At 38.4% G+C, this 21,778-nt stretch overlaps 1 protein-coding gene across 3 annotated transcripts in view; it reads left to right on the forward strand.

Moving 5' to 3' along the window:
* Positions 1–21,778, forward strand: part of Orc3 (origin recognition complex subunit 3) — a 49,401-nt gene that overhangs the window by 16,010 nt on the left and 11,613 nt on the right. For 2 of the 3 annotated variants that reach the window (XM_057790504.1, XM_057790505.1), the window contains 6 exons: positions 1,234–1,393; positions 3,057–3,170; positions 8,978–9,111; positions 9,532–9,595; positions 17,712–17,828; positions 18,655–18,734. In XM_057790504.1, the coding sequence (XP_057646487.1) occupies positions 1,234–1,393; positions 3,057–3,170; positions 8,978–9,111; positions 9,532–9,595; positions 17,712–17,828; positions 18,655–18,734 (669 nt within the window). The remainder of the gene's footprint in view (positions 1–1,233; positions 1,394–3,056; positions 3,171–8,977; positions 9,112–9,531; positions 9,596–17,711; positions 17,829–18,654; positions 18,735–21,778) is intronic. The other variant, XM_057790506.1, reaches the window with a different exon arrangement.

The following is a 21,778-nucleotide window of genomic DNA, read 5'->3' on the forward strand; positions in this document are numbered from 1 at the left end:
TTTCATTATGAAAGTATCTTATTTCTATATATTTGCAGTAAGATTTTTTTTAATGTCGTGTTTTAAGGCAATCTTGTGAGACTTAAAATTGAAGTAACTAACCCTATTTTAAACTCCCATGACATTTGTTCCCATTGTATATTTGTTAGCATATAATTAACTTTGTCATGCATATTCTATATGTCAGCTAACATACTAAAAAGTCTTACTTTGAGTGATTTTGTTAGGATTTTGTCTCATTGAATAATGAGTTGTAGATATAGTCATCTATCCCCTCAGTCACCCCTCCCTCCTGGGCTGGGGATAAAACCCAAAACTTCATGCATGCCTGAGCAAATTCTCTACTGTTGAAGTGTGTTTCTTGGGTTAATGTCCTAAGACATTTTTTAAACTTTGTAACATTCTCTGCAGATGTGCAGTGTGGCGTGGAACAGTGCTTAACTTTGATGGTACTGTGGACTCAAAAGTAAAGAACATAGATCAGACACAAGAGAGTGCTGTGCTTAGTTCCTGTGAATGGAGAAAGAACGGCATGCAGCCCACACTGGAAAGCAGTAGGAAGGAGGGGAGTGCAGAGAGGTGTGATCTGCAGAGCCCCTCATGAATAGTGCTGTTTGTTCTGTCTTAGCTGTGCTGATATGATCACATTCAGGATATTTAGGACAGAAATAGAAGGAAGGGATATGATTCTTCTGAATGTGTCCATTAAAAGGATTCCTTACATATGTGTAAAGCTATGTATGTGTGAAAAGGAAGGAGAGACTGATGTGAGGAAGACTAGGTGAGTCTCAGTCAGTAAGAGTATGTTAAGTGATATTGACACACTGTTACACAACTTAGGTTATCTCATGGATCTCTGTATCCTTGTTTATAAAAGAAAAGGATCCATATGGATTGATTGGAATCAATCTGGAAGGTGGCCATTTTATTATTATTTTTTACTTTAAAAAGCAAATGAATGACCTAGAAAACTTAATAAGAACTTAGGCCGGGCGGTGGTGGCGCATGCCTTTAATCCCAGCACTTGGGAGGCAGAGGCAGGCGGATCTCTGTGAGTTCGAGACCAGCCTGGTCTACAAGAGCTAGTTCCAGGACAGGCTCCAAAACCACAGAGAAACCCTGTCTCGAAAAACAACAACAACAAAAAAGAACATCTTAAAATAATCATTTTGAAGTGTAATATATTGAAAGACATTTGCTGAAGAAGCTTTTGTATCTTTCTTTAAAAACCAGTCAGCATCTGCATGAATTTCCACTAATTCTCATTTTTGGAATCGCCACTTCTCCGGTTATTATCCATCGACTGCTTCCTCATGCAGTGTCATCTCTGCTGTGCATAGAGCTGTTCCAGTCTCTGTCTTCCAAGGAGCACCTGACAGTAATTCTTGATAAGGTAAAAAGGAATTATGCTTACCACCCATGCCATGGAGTGAAACACACAGTACCAGACATCCATTGTCTGTAAGAAGTGATACCAATATCATGTGTCTCTCAGATTTTGTTCAACTTATTTGCATATCTTTTAATACTTTTATTAAATTATGTTTATTCTTGAATAGTCTCTCTTTGTATAAAATTACCTCCCAAATAAAAATAAGCTTTATGAAAGTGATTTTATGTATATATTCATTCTTTTTGGTTTTTCAAGACAAGGTTTCTCTGTAGCTTTGGGAGCCTGTCCTGGAACTAGCTCTGTAGACCAGGCTGGTCTTGAACTCACAGAGATCCACCTGCCTCTGCCTCCTGAGTGTTGGGATTAAAGGCGTGTGCCACCACCACTCAGCTATATTTATTCTTGTTTTCATTACTTAGTTGAAAAGATTAGGCTTTTAAAATTAATTTAGAGATTTAGAGATAAAGCCCACTAATAACCACTTATCTGGTAGTGTAGAAGGCAAGCTCTGGATTTGAGTTGTAAAAGTAATAAGTAAAATTTTACAGAATTTATGGACTTCAGACCATTACCAGACTGTTTTGACCTTATATTTTAGATAAGATGGTTTAAGTGTTTTAAGAGTTACTTTTATTGTATCTGTGTGAGTATTTTGTCCGCATAGATGTAAGTGCACCACACAGATGCAGGGCCTTTTATTGACACATTAGAAAAAGTTACTTCAGTTTAAAATTGACTAATTGTAACCAAATGTAACTGTCCTTGTGCAAATATACTTTTGTAAAAAATTCTAGTATAGCCGGGCGATAGTGGCGCATGCCTTTAATCCCAGCACTCGGGAGGCAGAGGCAGGCGGATCTCTGTGAGTTCGAGACCAGCCTGGTCTACAGAACTAGTTCCAGGACAGGCTCCAAAGCCACAGAGAAACCCTGTCTCGAAAAACCAAAAAAAAAAAAAAAAGAAAAAAGAAAAAGAAAAATTCTAGTATAAGGTTTGGTTGTCAGATGTAAAGCATCACTGTAGCTCAATGAAAACTAACCAAATAATGCAAGTTGCTCTGTAGTTTCAAAAAGAAAAATCATTTTTGCTCTTCATATGTTCTCATTCAGTACCAAATAGCTTACTGCTCTTCACTAGTTTGGATCAGAGGGAGAGAAGACTTATTTGATAGCAAAAAAGTGCATCTTTTTTTTAAATCTTCTGGTATGAGAAAAGAGGTTATACTGCTAACTATATAACTAAATAAATATGTGTACATTACTTGAAGATCAGAGATTTAATGGAAGCTGGCAGACATCTTTGGTTTAGAATGTAGTTTGAACATGAACATGGTGGCGCTCGGGAGAAGGAGCAGGCAGAGCTCTGGGTTTAATTTTTTTGTTGTTGTTTTTGTCAACCTGGTGTACGTAGTAAATTCAGGACAGCCAGGGCTACCTGGTAAGACCGCCTTCCACATACCCTGGGATTGTAATGCAAATTGCTTTTTGGTGTTTTCACTCTCAAGTAAATAAAATTTACTATTTGTTTGATGTTTGATCTTTAAAAAGGAACAGTATAGATAGTTACTATTGCTTTCATATTTGTTGTGTCTTGCTATTTATCCTTCATGTTCATGATAAGTAAAGACTAAGGAGTATGTCTTCCACCCTTCTGTCTCTTTCAGCTGCTTTTTACAGCTCAATTTCCTTTTAAAATAAGTAAAAAGGCGTTACAGGTTCTGACCAACATCTTTTTATATCATGATTTCTCCATTCGAAACTTCATCAAAGGACTTAAGGTAAGAAAATACTGGTGAGTTGAAAGTTCACCATCTGTACGTAGTGTACATTATTCCCGATTGACTAGTATAATGATGAAGACATTTTCATGGTAAGATCTAAAAAGAATAAATTCTAGGGCCCACCTTTCCTTTCTTATCATGCAGTCACCTGTAGAAGATAACATTGTATTACCAGTAATGTAAAAGTGCTCTTTCCATTAGAGTCTTAACCATTGAGATTCGGACTGGAGGGGAAGGATATATTTTTGCTTAGAACTTGATGAAATTTTACAGGCTTCTCACCTAAGGAGTGCCACTTATTAGGGACCAACAGACTTCTGTTCTGAGCCAGAGAATGGATGTCTTCAGCTTTGTTCTGTGTGTGTTTGTGGCCTTTGCTGCTGACATGTTTTCAAACTGTAAAACCACATTTTTTGGTTATATGAAAATAAGTGATATGCTATATTTTGTTAGTACAAATGTGTGTTAATATTTATTTGTATGCATTGTGAATGCATGCTCATTAGAGTCATATGAATTGCGTAAGCTGATTCTTTATCTTAACTTCATAACATTGGTTTTAACCTAAAAAGGACCCCATTTTTCAGTTGTTTAAAAGTTAATATTAGTTACTTTTCTTGGGAACTACCTAAGTTATCAAAGTATAGTCATTGTGGGTACATGCCAGTTGTCAGTTTCATTAAGACCTGTATATTATAACCTTTATTGGAAAAGTCTAATATGAAAATCTTTATCTTTTTATCCTTAGAAACTTAGAAACTCTTAAGTTTTTATTGTTTTATTTATTTTTTATTTTTTTTATTTTATTTTTTTTAATTAATTAATTTATTTATTTATTATGTATACAATATTCTGTGTGTGTGTATGTCTGCAGGCCAGAAGAGGGTGCCAGACATCATTGCAGATGGTTGTGAGCCACCATGTGGTTGCCGGGAATTGAACTCGGGACCTTTGGAAGAGCAGGCAATGCTCTTAACCACTGAGCCATCTCTCCAGCCCCTATTGTTTTATTTTTTGAGACAGTATTTCTCTGTGTATTTATGGCTGTCCTTGAACTCTCTGAATAGGCTAGACTGACCTCAAACTCAGATATCCACCTGCCTTTGTCTCCCGAGTTCTGGGATTAAAGGCATGGGCTACCACCTCCTGGCCTTAAGTTATTTTTTCATATATAGTCTTTCTGTACATAATCATAGTTATTTTGTAGGCTGATATTTACCATTTTTGTTCACTGGATTTTTGAAAAATAATTTAAAATCAAGATAGCATTTACCTTATTAATTTATGGAATTGAATGAGAGAATGACCTCTAAAATTTGTTCTGCCATTCATTTTCTTTATTCATGAAATACTGGGTACTTACAGTAAGGAAGGCACTGTGCTGAGCCCTAGATATCAAGAGAGAAAAGAAATCTGTCTTCAGATTATCAATTATCCAGTAAAGGAGGCAGAAAAGTAAACCCACAGTTAATGTTTTGAGCAAGCAATGCTGTGGAAAAAAACCATGCTTTGAGGTTTATTGAAGGAAGACAACAATAATTTAAGTTTCCAATCACTATACTGAGAGATCAGGTAGTGCGGTTCAGAGCAGAGACAAATGAAATGGAGAGTAGGGTTTTGTTGCTGCGAGGAGACACCATGACTGTGACAGCTCTTATAAGGAAACATTGAATTGGGGCTAGCTCACAGCTCAGAGGTTCAGTCTCTTCTCTTATAAGGAAACATTGAATGGGGCTAGCTCACAGCTCAGAGGTTCAGTCTCTTCTCTTATAAGGAAACATTGAATGGGGCTAGCTCACAGCTCAGAGGTTCAGTCTCTTCTCTTATAAGGAAACATTGAATGGGGCTAGCTCACAGCTCAGAGGTTCAGTCTCTTCTCTTATAAGGAAACATTGAATGGGGCTAGCTCACAGCTCAGAGGTTCAGTCTCTTCTCTTATAAGGAAACATTGAATGGGGCTAGCTCACAGCTCAGAGGTTCAGTCTCTTCTCTTATAAGGAAACATTGAATGGGGCTAGCTCACAGCTCAGAGGTTCAGTCTCTTCTCTTATAAGGAAACATTGAATGGGGCTAGCTCACAGCTCAGAGGTTCAGTCTCTTCTCTTATAAGGAAACATTGAATGGGGCTAGCTCACAGCTCAGAGGTTCAGTCTCTTCTCTTATAAGGAAACATTGAATGGGGCTAGCTCACAGCTCAGAGGTTCAGTCTCTTCTCTTATAAGGAAACATTGAATTGGGGCTAGCTCACAGCTCAGAGGCTCAGTCTCTTCTCTTATAAGGAAACATTGAATTGGGGCTAGCTCACAGTTCAGAGGCTCAGTCTCTTCTCTTATAAGGAAACATTGAATTGGGGCTAGCTCACAGCTCAGAGGTTCAGTCTCTTCTCTTATAAGGAAACATTGAATTGGGGCTAGCTCACAGCTCAGAGGTTCAGTCTCTTCTCTTATAAAGGAAAACATTGAATTGGGGCTAGCTCACAGCTCAGAGGTTCAGTCTCTTCTCTTATAAGGAAACATTGAATTGGGGCTAGCTCACAGTTCAGAGGCTCAGTCTCTTCTCTTATAAGGAAACATTGAATTGGGGCTAGCTCACAGCTCAGAGGTTCAGTCTCTTCTCTTATAAGGAAACATTGAATGGGGCTAGCTCACAGCTCAGAGGTTCAGTCTCTTCTCTTATAAGGAAACATTGAATGGGGCTAGCTCACAGTTCAGAGGCTCAGTCTCTTCTCTTATAAGGAAACATTGAATTGGGGCTAGCTCACAGCTCAGAGGTTCAGTCTCTTCTCTTATAAGGAAACATTGAATGGGGCTAGCTTACAGTTCAGAGGTTCAGTCTCTTCTCGTCATGGCTGGAAACGGTGCAGCATGCACATAGACATGGTGCTGGAGAAGGAACTGAGAGTTCTACATCTTGATCCTCAGGCAGCAGGAGACTGTGCCATACTGGGCATAGCTTGAGCATATGAGACCTCAGAGCCCGCCCCTACAGTGACGTACTTCTTACAATAAGGCCACACCTTATGGGCCAAGCATTCAATCACATGAGTCTATGGGGGCCATACCTTTTCAAACCACAATGAAGAAGCAAAAACAAGACCAATAAGCCCAAAGCCAAGCTAACCACCTCAACAAAGACCCCGAGTTAGAGATGAAAAATAAATATGATAACACATACCACTGAAATAATTAGGGAAAAATTGTAAAAACTTAATCCTAGGGAACTTGAAAATAGAAGCAAAAAGGGGATGAATTTCTAGGAACACATATTAGTTACCAAAAGTAAGCAAGAGTAGTAATTTAACAACAAAGGAAAGGCTAGGACCAGTGAGATCTTCCAGAGCTTCTGTTATTTTAAGAGTAACTAATACCACTGTTCCTCAAATCACTCCATAAAATAGAAGGGGGTGTTTCAGAATCTTTAAGTAAAGGTAGTATAACCCTAACACTGAAACCAGGTAAGTACTCAATTATAACATCAAAAACTACATATTAATTTTTTTGATTAGTATAGATTTAGATTATCAGTAAAATACTTGCAAACCAAATTGATCAAAACAAAGATCCTAGCCGGGCGGTGGTGGCGCACGCCTTTAATCCCAGCACTTGGGAGGCAGAGGCAGGCGGATCTCTATGAGTTCGAGACCAGCCTGGTCTACAAGAGCTAGTTCCAGGACAGGCTCCAAAACCACAGAGAAACCTTGTCTCAAAAAACCAAAAAAAAAAAAAAAAAAAAAAAACAAAGATCCTCATACCCTGATGGAGTTGGTTTCATCCCAAGGATGCAAGCATAGGATAATATGCAATACAACGCATGCAGTGCGGCACCTAATGGGCCCAGGCAGGAATCATGTGACTGTCTTAGTAGGCACAGAAGGGCCATCTGACAGGTGAAGTCATGTGTAACAACTCTGCAGAGACTCGGGATAGAGAAAACATCACAGCAACCCTGTAGCCACCCAAATATTTTAAAATTTGTATATACAAGAACATGTTAAATCATTAACTTCCTTTGGGGAATGATATTTTCTTTTTTTATATTTATTTATTATGTATACAATATTCTGTCTGTGTGTATGCCTGAAGGCCAGAAGAGGGCGCCAGACCTCATTACAGATGATTGTGAGCCACCATGTGGTTGCTGGGAATTGAACTCAGAACCTTTAGAAGAGCAGGCAATGCTCTTAACCTCTGAGCCATCTCTCCAGCCCTGGGAATGCTATTTTCTAAAGACCTATCAGTCCAGTAATACGGTGTGTTGGTTTTTTGTCAATTTGATGTAAAGTTCCCCTGGGAAGAAAGAACCTCAATTGAAGAAATCCCTCTACCACACTGGATATGTCGTGGTGACATTTTCTTGATAGTTGATTAACGTGAGAAAGCACATCCTACTGTGGGTGGTGCCACTTCTGGGCAGCTCATCCTGGGGTTGGGTATAAGAAAAGTTGCTGAATGGAAGCCCAGTCAAGCCTATAAACCCCATTTCTCCGTGGTTCCATCTCTGCTCTTACTTCCCTCAATAATGTTCTGTGGTTGGTTTTTGGTTTTTTTTTTGTGGTTTGTTTGTTTGGTTGGTTGGTTGGTTGGTTTTCCAAGATAGGGTTTCTCTGTAAAACAGTCCTGACTGTCCTGGAACTCGGTTTGTAATCTAGGCGGGCCTCAAACTCACAGAGATCCACCTGTCTCTGCCTACCAAGTGCTGAAATTAAAGGCGTGTGCCACCATCACCCAACCTGTGGTTGGAATATTTAAGCCAAATAAACCCTTTGTTTTCTTTCCTAAATTGCTTTTGGTCATGATCTTTATTATAGCTACAGAAAACAGAATGGGATACAAGGTAATCTGAATAAACAAAATTATTCCTGAGAAGCTTGCTTAAAATCAGGAAAAAAAATGATAATCTTATTAAGTCACTGTAGAATTTAGAAAGTCATCCCTATGAAGACAGCAGCAGTTCTTTACTAGTGAGTACTTTTTTTTAATGGGTTAAAACTGCATTTGAAGGTACAGAATTTTGTCACACTTATCAGTAGGTATAACATTGTATTTATTTGAACTGCAACATTGTATTTATTTGAACAGAGATCAGGTAGTATAATTTGGGGTGATGTTTTCTGAGTATCCAATAGATCTTTAGATCATATAATAGTCCCATCCATATAATTTTTGCAATAATTTTAACTAGTTTCGCACTAATGTATTCATCTATTTGTTTTGTTTTCTTTTAGTATGTATTTCTGAGATTACTTTTTCTGACCTTGTCCACAGAATTATAGTCTTGAAAGGTCTATAAGTACTGTTGCAATGTTATTGTAGCATAATTGTTTTAATAGTTATTTTTATTTTTGTGCTTGGTATTTGTCCTACAATTCTGTTAGTGTTGCACATGTACAGTGCCTTGAAGGCCAGAAGAAAATGTCCAGTTCTCAGGAGCTGAAGTTACAAATGGTCACTGGCTTCTAGTTACTGGGAACCCAACCTCTTATCTCCAAGAGCAACAAATGCTCTCCAACCATATACACATTTGCTTTTAAAAGAGTTAAAATTAGCCGGGCGGTGGTGGCGCACGCCTTTAATCCCAGCACTCGGGAGGCAGAGGCAGGCGGATCTCTGTGAGTTCGAGACCAGCCTGGTCTACAGAGTGAGTTCCAGGACAGGCTCCAAAACCACAGAGAAACCCTGTCTCGAAAAACCAAAAAAAAAACAAAAAAAAAAAAAACAAAAAAAAAAAAAACAAAGAGTTAAAATTAAGCAGGTAAAGGGCAAAATGTTTACTACCAAACTATAAAAAAATATCATTTCTTTCAGCTTTCCCTACTAGAACATTTTTATTTGCAACCCCTGAGTGTTCTGTGCTGTGATCTCCCAGAAGCCAAGAAAAGAGTAAAATTTTTCTCAGTTAATCAATGTGAAAACATCCGGCGCCTTCCATCATTTAGGAGGTAAAAAAATGGGTCTAATGTATTTTATACTAGAGACTAGGATTAAATGAAAAATGCTAGCTTCAGTTGGCTTTGGACTGAGGAATGGAATGTTAATTTATTTTACAGTGTAGAACCATGCTGCTTTTAGTGATGGAGTTTCTTTGTTGGATTTAAATTTTTAACATAAAAAATTTTTACTAATATTTTACATAATTTGTAAGTTCTCTAGAGTTATCTTTTAGAAATGACATTATATTACTTTTATGACTTGATTAATTATCATTAAGGCAATTATGAACTGTTATCTTGAATTTAATTTTGAAAAGAAATGTAAAAAATAGGGAAACCATTCTAGGTAGTTATTTTTCCAACATGCTATTCGAATATATAAATTGCTTAATATTCCCCTTTTTCTGTATGGGATGACAAAAATTTTAGGTACGTGGAAAAACAAGCTTCAGAAAAGCAAGTTGCACTGTTGACCAATGAGACAGTTTTAAAGGTAGGAATGTGTGTGCCTTACTGCCTTTTTCTTCATGCAAAAGAATATGCATTCAAACATTGATTAATTTTATAAAATAGTACTCGGAGGATGAGGTGTGAGTCTTGATAATCAGCTAGCAGTGAGTACTGCACATGACAAAATCAAGTTTAAACAAGTCACAAAGAATCTTTCTCTGATATCCTATTTTGGAAGCGTCTTTATGTTAGTAGAGATTTGCTGTATTGATATTTGGGTTTTTTTTTGTTGTTGTTTGTTTGTTTTGTTTTTGTTTTGTAAGACTGTTTTATTTATTTATTTATTGGGGGGCGGGATTTTTCGAGACAGGGTTTCTCCGTAGCTTTTTGGTTCCTGTCCTGGAACTAGCTCTTGTAGACCAGGCTGGCCTCGAACTCCCAGAGATCCGCCTGCCTCTGCCTCCCGAGTGCTGGGATTAAAGGCGTGCGCCACCACCGCCCGGCTGTAAGACTGTTTTAAATAAAAGCTTGTAGAAGCCAGGCAACTTAACCATCTGCTGCTAAGTGGTGGGGTTGTTTGTAGACAGAGACTGTGCTTTCATTTCTCGGCAACCCAGACCCAAGTAGTCGCACAGAAGCTGTATTAATTACTACACTGTTTGACCAGAGTATGTCTCAGGCATATTCCTAGTCAGCTCTTGCATCTTAAGTTAGCCCATTTCTATTAGCCCATGTATTGCCATGTGGCCTTGTGTTAACTCATTTTCTCTTTCTTTCTTTCTTTCTTTCTTTCTTTCTTTCTTTCTTCCTTCCTTCCTTCCTTCCTTCCTTCCTTCCTTCCTTCCTTTCTTTCTTTCTTTCTTTCTTTCTTATTTTTATTTATTTTTATTTTTTTACAAGAGAAAACTTATTGTTTTTTTCATTTTACATACCAGTCCCAGTTCCAGTTCCCTCCCCTCCTCCCATTCCCTCCACTTATCTTCCCCCTCCCCCCGCAGATCCCCAGAGAGAGTAAGGCACTTTGCTTTGGGGAAGATCCAAGGCCCTCCCCCACTGTATCCAGGCTGAGCAAGGTGTCCATCCAAAGAGAATAGGTTCCCAAAAAGCCAATATAAGCAGTAGGGATAAATCCTGGTGCCACTGCCAGTGGCCCCACAATCTACCCCAGCCATACAACTGTCACCCACATTCAGAGGGACTAGTGGGACTTATCTATTTCCTTTCCTGTCCAGCTGGAGTTGGTGAGCTCCCATTAGCTCAGGTTAACTGTTTCAGTGGGTGAACGCATCATGATCTTGCTTTGCTCATATTCTCACTCCTCCCACTCTTAAACTGGACTTGGGGAGCCCAGTCCAGTGCTTTGATGCAGCGTTACCTCATTTTCTACATGTCTTATTTCCTCGGTGGCTGACTGGCACCTGACCTGACTCTGCCTTCCATTTCTCTGTATCTTTGCTCGGATTTCCCACCTGGCTTTCCTCTGCTAAGCCATTGATGAAAACAGCTTTTTTCATTAACTTAATAAAAGCAACACATATATACAGAAGGACATCCGCTATCAGTTGACTTCATTTTATTATATAGTGGTAATGCCAGGAAAGAAGTAATATTGTTGCAAATCTATTAGTTATGTAGCAACAGATACATTTCCCTCGTGTGGAATTCAGATTAAAAACAACAGCAACAGCAATAACATGCAAGTAGGACCCATTTTGGAGCAGGAAGGGACCATTGGGGAGATGAATATGATTAAAGGTGAATATAAATATGACAATAAGTGTTAAAATGACATTCTAAAGCAAATCATTGTGTATGTTAGTGTATACTGGTGCTATAGTTTAGGTTTCTACCTCTTTGATTAGGCACCATTACTAAAAGCAACTTGGGGAGGGAAGGGCTTTATGTGCTTATGCATCCACATCACCGTTCATAATGGAAAAAAGCAGGCAGGAAGCTAGAGGCAGGAGCTGATGCGGAGGTGATGGAGGAGCGCTGCTTACTGGCTTGCTCAGCCTGACTTTTTTAGAACCCAGAACTATCTGCTGAGGTGTGGCACTACACATTGTGTGCTATGCCATCCCACATCAATGACATTAAGAAAACGCACTGTAGGTCAGTGTGATGGCACACTTTCTCAATTGTGGGTTCCTCTTTCAAAATGACTCTGTCCTGTTTTGAGGTAGACATAGAATCTATCAAAGGAAATTTTTTAGCTCTGAGATAAATAATATGGTATATAATTAGAAGGCAACTGTAATTTCAGGCAAGGCCAGCCTTGTCCCATTAATCTTTAGACGACTGCTCTTTCATACAGCTACTGCTACCAGTTTCTTACCTGTCACTCTAGAGCTAGAGTCCACGTGTGACAGTAAGTATGTCTACTGGAGAACTCTTCTTTCTTGAAGAGAAACGACGTTCCTCAGCATGTGGATTTTGCACTTAATTTTGTACATCATTCTATGTTGCTGCTAAAGCGTGTGCCATGGTGTCCTGTTGAATAAATGACCCTCCATCTTGTTTAGTAACGTTCTTACTGGTAGTGTTTAGAGACCTAGCGTGTCTCCTTATCTTCACATTACTTGTGCTTGTCTAGGAAGAAAGCTATTAGAAAACTGGCCATCAACTGAAAATGAGCTCAAAGAAGCCCAACTTTTAAGTGTGAATTTTACTGACTATAAATTCTAACAAAAGATATTAGATCCTACAAGGAGGGCATATGTTCTGTGGAACCGTAAAACTAATTTGTCTATATAATAAAATCTTCTTTGGACTTTAGATGTAATAATTTCACTTCATGGTGCTTTTTTATTTGTAAATTCTTAAAATAAAGTTTTTTATTCTTTTAAGTTTTTTTTACTTTATATATGAATGCTCTATCTGCATGTACACCTGCACACCAGAAGATGGCAACAGATCCTACTGTAGATGACTGTAAGTCACCATGTGTTTGCTGGGAATTGAACTCAGGTGGTCTGGAAGAGCAGCTGGTGCTCTTAACCACTGAGCCATCTCTCCAGCCCCATGAAATTTTAATGTTAAAAAAAATCTCCAAAATATGTTGACGATAGCGTCTATTAAATATTTCTTTCATTAAAAAATGTGTTTATTTTTTTGAGCTAGGCTAGCCTCAAATTATGTCTGTAACTGAATCTCTATAACCCTTTCAGTGCAGTATAGGATGTGCTTGGAGCCAGTGCAGGTGATTTCATTAGAAGAAATGTCAGAACCAGTGAGACTAAGTAGTTTAAGATTAGGATCAACTCTCTGATGAGTCAGCTGTTGCTAGGTGCATTTCTTGCTCGTACATTCATGGTCTGTTGTCGCAAGTCAGGAATACTTATCACGGTACCCTCGACTCACTGACATAAGGAAGAGCCTGTCTAGGCTAGTACAGAAATGGCATGATATTTATCTGTTGCAGGGACTGTATATTTCCTAGGCATTTATTTGTGTCTTATTCTTGTTTCACTACCTTCTGTTTGTTATTTTCTTTGTTGTGTTCATTTTATTTAGCACTGTATATTTTGTCCTTCGAGGACTTGTTTTCTCAAGACTTCATACACTTAGAAATATGAAGAAATGCATATGGTTTGTACTCTTAAGTTATAGGCTACTTACTAAAGTCATAGAAAAGATGTCTATGTAAATAATTAGTATGCTGGTATTTTTAATTTAGAGTAAAAGTATCTGTGAATATTTTAATTTTTTTCCAAAATCACAGTCTAAAATCACAGAAGGCAGAGGTAGGCAGATCTCTCTGAGTTCGAGGCCAGCCTGGTCTATAAGAGCTAGTTCCAGAAGAGGCACCAAATCTATACAGAGAAACCCTGTCTTCAAAAAACAAACAAACAAAAATACTAATTTAAACTTCAGTTTTCTTATATAGAAAAAGAAATAATGATTCCTATTGTGATTTCTGCTTAGCTTATTCAGCAGGTAAAGATGAGATGAAAAATATAACAAAGCTTTGTTATATATAACAAAAATATAACAAATATATATATAACAAATATATAACAAAATATTATATATTTTCAATATAATATTGAAAAATATTATAAAGCTGATATTCAGATTTATAATTACAAATCACATTATGACTTACATATTTTTCACTAGTATAAAATTTGATCTCAGTTTTAAGTGCATAGCTTTATGAACTTTGTGTATCATATTATGTACAAACTTTATATAACAATATGTAATATTCAGTTATTCAGTTAAATAGACATATTTCCTCTCCAGAGAAGGTTGAGTCAGGGCTTTTCTGTTCAGCCCTGGCTGTCCTGGAACTCTCTCTGTAGACCAGACTATCCTCAACTCACAGAGATCCTCCTGCCTCTGCCTCCCAAATGTTGGGTTTAAAGGTGTGCCTGACTTTATAATCAAATTTCTGAGAAGTAGAAAATAAATTATACTCCAGAGAAGCTTTCAGTATATCCTATTTCTGTTCTAAAATCTGTTTTGCTTTTTTGCCCTGATAAACTTACAAATTAGTCATCATCAAACATCAGTTTGGCTCAGAATCACCTGTATTTCTGTGATTACTGGGGTAATAGGCATTGTCTCTTTGTGAACACAGCTACTATATCAGACAGATTAAAAAAAACTCTATGTAGATGAAGTGTCACAAAGGAGTAGGTGACGGACTATTAAAGGGTTGCAGTTAGGGCTCAGGCTGTAGCTTAGTAGATACAGTTTGTGCCTAGCATGTCCAAATCCCTTGCTCATTCCTTATTATTGCATAAACCACACATTTCAAGGCTATCTTTGGCCATATAGGAAATTTTAGGGCCAGCCTGGGTTATATGAAGAACTGCCTTGAAGATAATCATTTAGTCAGTAGTCACAATTAGTAAATGATGGGTCTGCCATTGATATCCAGACCTGATATCAAAGACCTATATCCTTTGTAGGATGCTTTATTGAGAGTGCAAGCAAGCAAAAGATGTATAAAGGTTCTTCCGTGTATTTGAGAACTCAGAAACAAGGTTTTCAAGTTAATTCTGAAGGTAGTTTGTGGGTAGCTTAGGAAGTGCTTCACATGAGGTAGTTGCAGGTTGATATTCAGATAGCCCGGTCAAGCTGCCTGGGTTTCCTGCCCAGCTAGCTATGTGTCTCTGCTCTAACTGAAGAAAAGTGGGAATAACCCCTTAATTTGCCTCCAACAACAGTTTTGTCGTTATATATTTATGTAGACATTTGCATGTATACTTTAAGTAACATTTAAAAAATGAAGTTCCGTCATCATAGCTTAAGGTTAGGTTCATTTTAATGCTGGTCTACATAGTCTGTATTATTAATAATAGTTTGCTATTCATGTTTACCCCTTCATGTCAGTTTTCATTAGTTTTAGTATATTTTGTGAATTACTAACCCTACACACTTTGACTTCGAGCAAGCTTGTATGGCAGTTTCTTAATTAGTTATTAGTGGGGGAAGGCCCAGCCCATTGCAGGTGTACCTACCATCCCTAGGCTGGTGGTCCTGCATTCTATAGGAGAGCAGGCTGAACAATCCATGTGGAGGACGTCAGTAAGCAGCATCCCTCCATGGCCTCTGCATCAGTTCATACCTCCAGATTCCTGACCCATTTGAGTTCTTGTCTTCCTTCAGAGATAGACTGTGATGTGGAACTCTAAGACAAATAAACCCTTTTCTGCCCCAACTTCCTTTAGTTTCATCACAGCAATAGAAACCACAAGACTAAAGCTTAGTTAGGTTTTCTATTGTTGTGAAGAGACACCACCATGGCAATTTTTGTAAAAGAAAACATTTGATTGGGGTGGCTTACTTATAATTCAGAGGTTTGGTCCATTGTCATCATGTTCGGACATAGTACTGGAGAAGTAGCTGAGAGTCCTACATCTCTCAGGAAGTAGTCTAAGATACTGAGCATATATCTTGAGCATGTGTGAGACCTCACAGTCCACTTCCACAATGACATACTTACTCCAGCAAGACCACACCTACTCTACAAGGCCACACCTCCTAAAAGTGCCACTCCCTTTGAGGGTCATTTTCTTTCAAACCAGCACAACTTTGTTAAACATAGTTACATTTCGTTAAAGAATATGAGTGTATTTTTTATGTATGGTTTTGTTAAAGTACTAGAAATCAAAAAAATTACAATGTCTATCATTATTATTGTGGTAAATTAGTATTGCCCATATATACATGTATTTGAGGAAAACTGATTCTCCCTCAGCAGCCCTTGTCTGTAAGTCTTGTGTGCTCTTCCCATCCATATAGTCACATTGACTTGTGTAGCCTCAGGCAGATCATGTGCAGACAGTCATATTTTTGAAAGTTCATGCATGTAACCTCTTTCATGGTGATAATGGGTTGTGTTACAGAAGATCCGTTTGAGTGTAGACCATCTATAGTCTGTATTTCAGTCTGGTAGATCTCTATAATATTCTCCACCTGTGGCAGAAAGAAGCTTCTTTGATGAGCACCAAGAGCTGCACTTACGCATGAGTATATGGATTAATATTTATTTATTTATTTATTTTAATTTTTATTTATTATGTATACAATATTCTGTCTGTGTGCATGCCTGAAGGCCAGAAGAGGGCGCCAGACCTCTCTACAGATGGTTGTGAGCCACCATGTGGTTGCCGGGAATTGAACTCAGGACCCTTGGAAGAGCAGGCAATGCTCTTCACCACTGAGCCATCTCTCCAGCCCTGGATTAATATTTAGAAGGAATGGGAAACTACAAACCTGAAAGTGACAGGTTCTCTTCCTGGGTCTGTGACCCAAATACCACTCTACTTAAAACAGAGTTCTGACCTCTGCAGCCACAGATTCTTGGCTAGGCTAACAGTACCAGGCATGACTTCCTTTCTGTTGAGTGGACCGTAAGTCCAATTAGTTTATTTCCCACAAGATATAAGTGCCAATATTGCAGCATGGGGGATATCTTGCTGTGCCAATGGTTTCAGCTTCTCCAGCGAGGTAGAACTTCTTTTTTTTTTAATGTGCATTAGTGTCATGCCTGCAGGTATGTCCATGTGAGGGAACTGGATCAGCTAGAATGAAGTTACAGACAGTTGTGAACTGCCATGTGGGTACTGGGAATCAAACCCAGGTCTTCTGGAAGAGCAGCCAGTGCTCTTAACCTCTAAGCCATCTCTCCAGTCCCGTGAGGTAGAACTTTTAATAACCTTTCTCCATTGGCAACTTCCAACACACTGAGAGCTAACCCTCAGGAAGAAGGGTTGCAGCTCAGGACCACCTTAATTTCTCCTAATCCAGTGACTGAATGATATGTTGTCTTTAGTAATCATCTTCACTTCAACTTCTTCAACGCATGTCACTGCAGAAGCAGCCGTCCTACAGCTCAGAGGACAAACTGGGAGCTGTTGAATGAGTGTGCCCGCGTGTACAACTGTATGCTTTGGCCTTTTTCTTCTCTTCTTTCCTTTGGCCTTGATGCAAGATTTTTTTTTCTTTTTTCTTTTTCTTTTTTTTTTAATTTTGGTTTTTTGAGACAGGGTTTCTCTGTAGCTTTGGAGCCTGTCCTGGAACTAGCTCTTGTAGATCAGGCTGGCCTCGAGCTCACAGAGATCCGCCTGACTCTGCCTCCCAAGTGCAGGGATTAAAGGTGTGCACCGCTGCCCGGCCTGATGCAAGATTCTAAAGAGTCTGGCTTATTTATTACACTCCTCTTTCCCTCACTCTTCTAGAATAAGGTCCTGTTATGATTGGATTATAAGCAGTGAATGGTCTGCACTGTATTTGCTTGTGAACCACAGGAATGCCACAGATAAAATTCACAAAGGCGCACTCAGTTGAACTGTTGGCCAGAGCTACGGCAGTATGCTGTTTCAGTGACGCTGAGAATTATGGCACTTCCTTGCTTAATAGTGGCAGACAGAGGAGAAAAATGTCTGCTTTAAGTGTGTGATTGTGGAGTGGATTTCAGGATAGACTCTAAATCACATCAGAATACAGTTCTGATGTGTGGTACTAAATCCTGCCTAGACTGTGTCCTGAATTTGATGTATATGTCAGCTTTTCATGAATTAAGAAAAGTAATTCATAGTTCTAAACACTCGTTCATTTTCTAGAAAGTATGTATCCATAAATGTTTCAAATTTATTTTACTGCCTTACATATTAGTGTACTCTGTTTTGTTTTGTTTTGTTTTTTAGGAGGAAACTCAGTTATTACTGGAAAACTTGCATGTTTATCATATGAATTACTTCCTTGTTTTGAGATGTCTTCATAATTTTACCTCTTGTCTTCCCAAGTACCCACTGGGTCGGCAGGTATAAAATTTCTTCATTTGGAGTCAACAACGTAGGAATAATAGTACTTTCTTGTTTTGATTTCTCTAACACTCAGGCATTGGAATTTGAAATGGAGCCAATTCTTATACTAAGAACACAATCTATTCCATCTTATTACATTACTCATAATAGAAATTGGGTCTTTTTGTTTTGTTTTTTTCCTGAAAGTCATAGCTAGAAATAGCCACGTGGATCCCAGTGGCTCGTCTCCCCTGCATTTGTGCTGTAACCTTGCTAACACAACCCTAGCACTTCGTTTGTCGTGTGTACAGGGAGAGTTAGTTCGAGAGTTAGAATCTGTTTACAATTTATCTAATAATAATAATTTAGTGGTTAACCTTGCATTTTACCAAGAATTAAAACACAGTACTCTGCTCAGTTGACCTTGTATTATACCCCAAACTTATGAACTATGTGGCGAATGCATGTGAATAGAAGATTTAATTTTTAGACCTTTAGCTAAGAGTTTAAGAGATCAAATCGAGAAATGACCTGTGGGAGTTTCTGCTAACTTAGCTATTAAATCTTCAATCAGCTATTTATTCCAACTTGAATGATATATAAGTGACTGGTGTCAGCCATTCCCAGTACAATTTCATTTGACTTTTAGATTTTTGTAGTGTCTGATCCAATATATGCCAAGAAGTCTCTTGTAATTTAGTGAAATATATACTAAGAAGTCTCTTACAATTTAGTGAAAAATTTTTATTAATATCATATTTTGTTTGCTATGTATATTTTGCCTAACCAGTAGGCAACTTAATGGGTGAATTTTATTCCTCATAAATCCATCTTTCATTTATAGATCAGGGAGCTATATTGCATATGTCTGGAAGATAATGTGTGGGATTCCGAGGAGTACACATCAGCCTTGCAGCTGCTCAGGTAATCTTTTGGTTTTGTTCCTTTTTTGTCTGCATTAGGCCTGCCAGTAAGTAACACCTTCCTCCAGAATTCTGTGTGCCCAAAAGTTTTCTACATGGCCTGTTGTACCTAAGACTATTTGAAAGCCTTTTGAATCTATATGTGCAGTTTCTGGTGGTAATAATGTAATTAATGCAGCAACCTTCTATTTCTCACTTCCTTGTATGTCTGGAGTCTGTGCTTCCAGAGCTTCTGAGCCCCAACAGCGTTGAACAGTTTACCAGCTTAATGTGCTTTACAATTGGACACGAACTGGCTCATTATAAACCGTTTAAATCTATTGGTTTGGTGCCAGATACAACCAAAATTGGTTAGCAGTAAAGATTTCATTTTTTCAGAGCCCTGCTTTTCTTTAATCTTTTTAATTTGACTAGTTAGTGCATAACCAGCCTTAAGATTTTTTGTTTATCTTTAAATGTATTTAATGTTGAACACTTATTTATTTAATTTATTTTCATTTTTCAAGACGGTTTCTCTGTGTAACTTTGATACCTGTTTTGGCACTAGCTCTAGTAGACCAGGCTGGCCTCAAACTCACAGAGATCAGCCTGCCTCTGCCTCCTGAGTGCTGGGATCAAAGGCGTGTGCTACCGCCACCCGGCTGCACATTTATTTTTTAAATTGACATTTTCTTTTCAGAGTCTTGGGCCCAGTTTTTTGTGATATAGGATCACAACTGATCTTAGCTGCTTTGGAACCAAATAGAGACAATGAAAGGAGTTTAGGGCTCACACTAAGTTTGGAAAATGGAGACGCAAAGCATTCATTACTTTAGACAGATAGATCAGCTGCCCCTGGTAGAAGGAGACCATGCTGGTCATGGGGTCAAGGGTTGGCATCCCTTAGTTAGCATTATGAAGGACAGAAGACACAAACAGTGACATCCAGTGTAGGCTACAATGTCTCAGAAACAGTTTGTTGAATTTTGAAAGAGGCAGTTCTGAATAGCTATTTAAGGAGAATAAGGAGTTCAATAAAGGCTTTGCTTGATTGGCATAGGTACCTATCCGAAGTTTATCTATGGGGCATCTTTTTCAGAGAAAGTGTAAGTTCTCAGTTGATTTACTCCTTCAGTGGGTCTCTCTCTCTTCTCATTTTGAGTATCTCCTGGAAAATAAGGTTTAATATTGGTCAAGTCAGTAACTTCTGGAATTTGACATACATGATAAAAACTGGCAAAATTGATTAATGTGTTACATTTTAAGACTATATAGGTATCCTGTATCTTTTTTTTCCTTTTTTTTTCTTTTAAAGTCAGCAGTCTCCTTTAGTTTTCCCTGTAGGAATGGATCATGGTCATGTAGCTCCATGCTGACCACGTAGCTCCCTCTGGAGCCATATGGGAAGGACTTGTCCACCTGCACTAATTAGTCTCCCTTTGGGGTGTACGCTGGCTAGAGCCCAATCTTTGGAGATTTTGTGGCCACTAATCAAGATGACAGATGACTTACTAAAGGAGTCCGTCATCCCATAGTTGCTGGCTGACCTTTAAGAGCAAGGACCACAATATAGGCTGTTCTTTTTGACCTTCTTAACCTTGTTGAGTAGGCCTCCAAGGTTTGGGTGCTGAATCCCAAAGGAAGGTCTTGCCAGTGTTATAATTTTCACTTTCCAAACAGTTTTAAGTAAATCTTGATTTTCTTATGACTCGGTTTCCTTCCACAAGTGATTAAAACCTTACAAAGTTAGGGGCTTGAGCGGTCTTGAAGAGATATTGAATTCAGATTCCATGGTGGCTGAAAGCCCACTGGTGAGCTAGCCTAGCAAAAACCTCAGGTTTCTGGTTCAGAAACAGATAAAGAGATGAGTTTGTATTTTCATTTTTTATTAAAAATGTGGGGCTTTTTTGTTGTTATTGTTAGTGAAAGTAGTACATAAGAAAGGAGTTCACCCTTAAATTCATTTACAGTGAGGCTTGTTTCTGATCATCTAAACTGGTTCTATGCAAGTTACCCATGATCTGTCTGTTCTCTAAACTTCACTGTCTGTTCTTATTTAATGGCTTTTAAGGCTTCTGTGTTTGCCCCTTCCTCTGTGCAGGCTCCTTCCAAGCTTCTCCAACGCTTTCTCAGCCTTGTGGGATCCACAGAACATATCTCAGCGTTGACATATATGAAACCGAAATCCTGAATCAGCCCCCTGAAACCTACCATCTTTATCTATCCCTCTGGTTGTCCAACCAAAAGAAACTTCGTTTTCCTGATTTCATACATATTCCTTTTGGATGTCAGAATATCTTTTGAGAATATGACTAGCAATTTTCTATTTTTGTTTTTTGTTTGTTTTTAAGACCATTAGTTCTCTTCATTTCACGCAGAATAAAAGATTTAGTTTGTACAGTGATCTATCTGTTCCCAGCTCTATTGCTTCTTTGTGACTGCATCTCCATAGCATTGTCTCCATGGCCTTACATTTGCCAGACTTGCCATATGTACCCACCTTTGCAGCTTAATGATTTATCTACCACAAAAGCACTTCTCTAATATTAATGTAACTCACTCCCCATCATCCTATATATATTTTATCACTTGACCAATTTAGAGTGGAAACCCATTTGTCTGCTGTGGTTATCTCTTTATTGTGCTTTTATTTTTCTGTAACAATTAACTTTTTGCATGTAGTTCAGAGTGGGTGCATGGGTGTCCTAGCATGGACAGTGTTTTGAGCTACAGTGTATACGGTCAGAACATGCATGGTGCTGGCTCTGGTGATGCAAGCTTGAAATGTCAGCCTGGAGCAGATAAGGAGGAATTTTTATTCATTCTGCCTCCTCTAAGTTCAAAATTCAGCTTTGTCAGTGACTAGTTTTGGGGCATTGAACAAGTTACTTAAATTCTCTGTGCCTCCATTTCCTTGTATCTAATATGGGAATAATAATAATATCTCACAGAGTATTTCGTGACATGATACACGTGTGTATGTGTAAGTTGGCATTAGCCTGTATGTTGTCCCACTTCATCATTTCACATATCCTGCATTTGGGAATGTGTTTAATTTAATCAGAA

The sequence above is a fragment of the Chionomys nivalis genome, chromosome 16 (assembly GCF_950005125.1).
Source record: "Chionomys nivalis chromosome 16, mChiNiv1.1, whole genome shotgun sequence".
In the NCBI taxonomy this organism is placed as follows: domain Eukaryota; kingdom Metazoa; phylum Chordata; class Mammalia; order Rodentia; family Cricetidae; genus Chionomys; species Chionomys nivalis.